Genomic DNA, 3,071 nt, shown 5'->3' with positions numbered 1-3,071 from the left:
CAGCAATCCAACCAAGGGACCGCCTCCCTCCCCTCTCGCCCTATATAACCGCGAGGCAGGCGGCCGCCCCGCGAGCGGAGATCGGAAGAAATCGGGAAGAAAAGCGAGCGAAGAAAAGGGCCTCCGATCCGCCTCCTCGCCTCGTCAAACTCCCCCGTAAAATTTCCCACCCTTTTCCCCCTCGTTTTCTCCGTTTCCTCCCGCCCCGTCTCGCCGCCTGCTGCTCCTGATCGATCCGCGTCGGCGGCGCGTTTTGTGGGTAGGTGGGTGGATGGATCGATCGGGTGGCGTGGGGTGGGTGGTTTCGCGGTTAGGTCCGGGGCGATCGGGCGCCGTTGGTCCCGGTTAGGTTTGTTGGCGTTGGCGGCGGGCTATTCGATGATTTGGGGTTTCGATTTGGATTTGGGGGGCGATGGGGGGGGGGGGGGGGGGGGGTGGTTTGTCACGCGTGAGTTGGGGGATTATTGGGGGTTTCGGTAATTCCGATGGTGATTGTGGGTGTTCGATCTACAGGATTTAGGGGTCAAATTGTGCTTGCTTGGTCTTTGCTGTATACAAAGTAGGTTCGATCTCCATAATAAGACCCATTCAGATGTATGCAGACCTCTTATAGCTTGCTGGGTTACTAGTTGCGGACTGGCATATTCGATTGTGCTGTAGGCCGTGTTTGAGTGATTTATTGACCGGAAGCATATGATTGATTTTGCTCGTACTCTATGGTTAATGTGATAACCGGTCAATTGTTAACATGAGTCATCAAAATGTCCAGTTTAATTCCGTATTTGATTCTGTTACAACTTCAGGATGCTTTCATTAGTTATATACATATATAGATAGGTATCACAATCGAGCAAAACATTTTTTAGCTGGGATCTGATTTACATATTGTGGCTAGTAACATAATCCTCTATTGCTAACAGTGTACACATTATTTCAGGGACTAAATTGTGACAATATCATCAACGCTCTTGATCCATTTCAAGTATTCAGTACATACAACTGCTTCTTGTAGGTTAGTGCTAACTTTCTTTGTACAAGTTAAACCAACAAATTCTTATGCATTAGATCTCATAGGTTCTTTTTTTTTCAGAATTATCCCATTTGTTTATTTTTTATAAAGAAATGTGCTCAATATGACCACTTCGTACAGTCAGCTTTCTTTGTCATTTCTTCTGTGTCCGGTGCTAATGTAATTTTTTGGAAAAATTTTCCTTGGCTACTAAAATGTTGCCTGTCTTTTGGTACAATAGATAGTTCATGGTCTATTCATAACTCACTTTAGTATTGTGTTTGTTATCAGCAGTTACACTGTCTCTCTTTGTTGGGTTCCATAATGTAGTTACTTTTGTTGATTGGTTTATGCTCTGTTTGCCTTCTGAGAAATATGATTAATAACTTTTCAAGGCTTGATCTCTTTGTAGCAGGATACTCTATTTAGAACCAAATATTTGTTGGAAACCGTAGTCTTGTACCTGCTAAACTATCGCAAATGTTAATCTGATAAGCAAATGTGCTTTGATATCTAAAAGTTTTACTATTTCCATGAGTACATAAAAACATGTTTCACGGCTTTTTTCCCCTCCAAACTGCTTAAATTATTAACTTCACACAATAATTTGTTTCAACAATTCTAACGATTAAGTGAATTCGACACAGTTGGTTTCAAGATGACAAGTAAGAAAAGTAACAGATCTACAGTCACATCATGCACTGCTCTGCATATGGAATGGGACAGGATTTCTTGCCCTATTTGTATGGAGCAACCCCACAATGCTGTTTTACTTATATGCAGTTCATACAAGAATGGCTGCAGATGTTACATATGTAACACAAGCCATCGACACTCTAATTGCCTTGACCGATTCAGAAAAATGAATGGTGATAGTAAGGTCCGTGCTTCACACTCAACCTATTCGGTGCTTTCAAACTCCAATATCAGAACTGTCCAACCAAGAGCTCACTATGATATCATTTCCAGACGTTCAAGGAGCCCAAGACACGGAAGGCATGTTGTTAATGAAGCGTCTTTTCGTTCCAATGTAAACAATGGTCAAAACCCAGATGGAATATCTAGATCTGAGCCTGAGTTTGCTAACCATCAAGAATATGAAAACCCAGCTTCATCTGTAGAAGGAAACATTGTAATAGGGGGATGTTATGATGCTATGCAAAGTTCTGTTGAAGTGAAATGTCCTCTTTGTAGAGGATCTGTATTTGGTTGGATGCCTGCGGGTGATGTGAGACAGTATCTGGACAGAAAGTTGAGAACTTGCTCCCATGATTCTTGCAAATTTGTTGGAACCTATGAGCAGCTGCGTGAGCATGCTAGGAATGCTCACTTGCTTACAAATCCTGCTCATGTAGATCTGTCAAGGAAGAGAACTTGGGATCGCATTGAGCGTGAGCAGGAGGTTGGTGACGTCATTAGTGCAATCAGGTCCCAGATACCAGGGGCAATAATAGTTGGTGATTATGTTATTGAGACTAGAGATGACATGTCCCCAGATATAGACTCTGGTGATGAAAGCAGTGAAGAATGGTGGTCAGATCGAGACGATGTTGAATCACCAGGTAGCAGACTTGATTCTCCAAGTGTTTGGCCAAATGATATGCTAGGATCACCTAGCATTTGGCCAGATGAAAGACATAATTTGCCAAGGCATCTGCCACAGAACAACATGACGCAGAGTCTACTGCGACGGGGTTTCTCAAATAGCCACTCTGGACATCGCAGCAATTATCGTGGCTATCGTCGCACGCTCCTGGATCGGTCATATAGTGGTGCCCGAGATCCAGGGAGGAGCATAGATCCATCGTTGGTGCCAAGCAGGCGGCAGCGGCTGCGGTACACGTACAGGAGCCACTACTGATGGAAACAATAGCAGTTCTTCTGTAGAAATTCATTGGTGGTTGTGGTTCCACCCAAGCTATCTTTGTAAATACAAATGACCAAGACTACGTTTATTTCCTTTAGTTTATTTAATCTGTGTATCATGTATCATGTGAAACAATCTATCCCAGGTGCAAAAGGCATTCCTCTTTAATGTTATTTACGGTGTCTTGTTGCTGCA

At 43.3% G+C, this 3,071-nt stretch overlaps 1 protein-coding gene across 5 annotated transcripts; it reads left to right on the top strand.

The window, feature by feature from the left end:
- LOC120669499 lies at positions 1-3,071 on the top strand. Of its 5 annotated transcripts, none has more exons than XM_039949266.1 (4): positions 1-156; positions 938-1,012; positions 1,793-1,889; positions 1,979-3,071. In XM_039949266.1, exons 3-4 carry the CDS (start codon positions 1,876-1,878, stop codon positions 2,868-2,870), a joined length of 906 nt encoding a protein of 301 aa, XP_039805200.1. In that variant the 5' UTR covers positions 1-156; positions 938-1,012; positions 1,793-1,875; the 3' UTR covers positions 2,871-3,071. The 5 variants fall into 5 exon arrangements, with proteins under 5 accessions (XP_039805200.1, XP_039805186.1, XP_039805180.1 ...); XM_039949252.1 differs by having other exon boundaries at positions 1,657-1,889; XM_039949246.1 differs by having other exon boundaries at positions 1,793-3,071.

This window comes from Panicum virgatum, chromosome 2K (assembly GCF_016808335.1).
Source record: "Panicum virgatum strain AP13 chromosome 2K, P.virgatum_v5, whole genome shotgun sequence".
NCBI classification, from domain to species: Eukaryota; Viridiplantae; Streptophyta; class Magnoliopsida; order Poales; family Poaceae; genus Panicum; species Panicum virgatum.
This window is presented reverse-complemented; position numbering and strand designations above follow the sequence as displayed.

Excerpts from the sequence above, each read along its gene's own strand:
- LOC120669499 (XM_039949241.1), top strand. The coding sequence starts at position 1,668 with ATGACAAGTAAGAAAAGTAACAGATCTACAGTCACATCATGCACTGCT.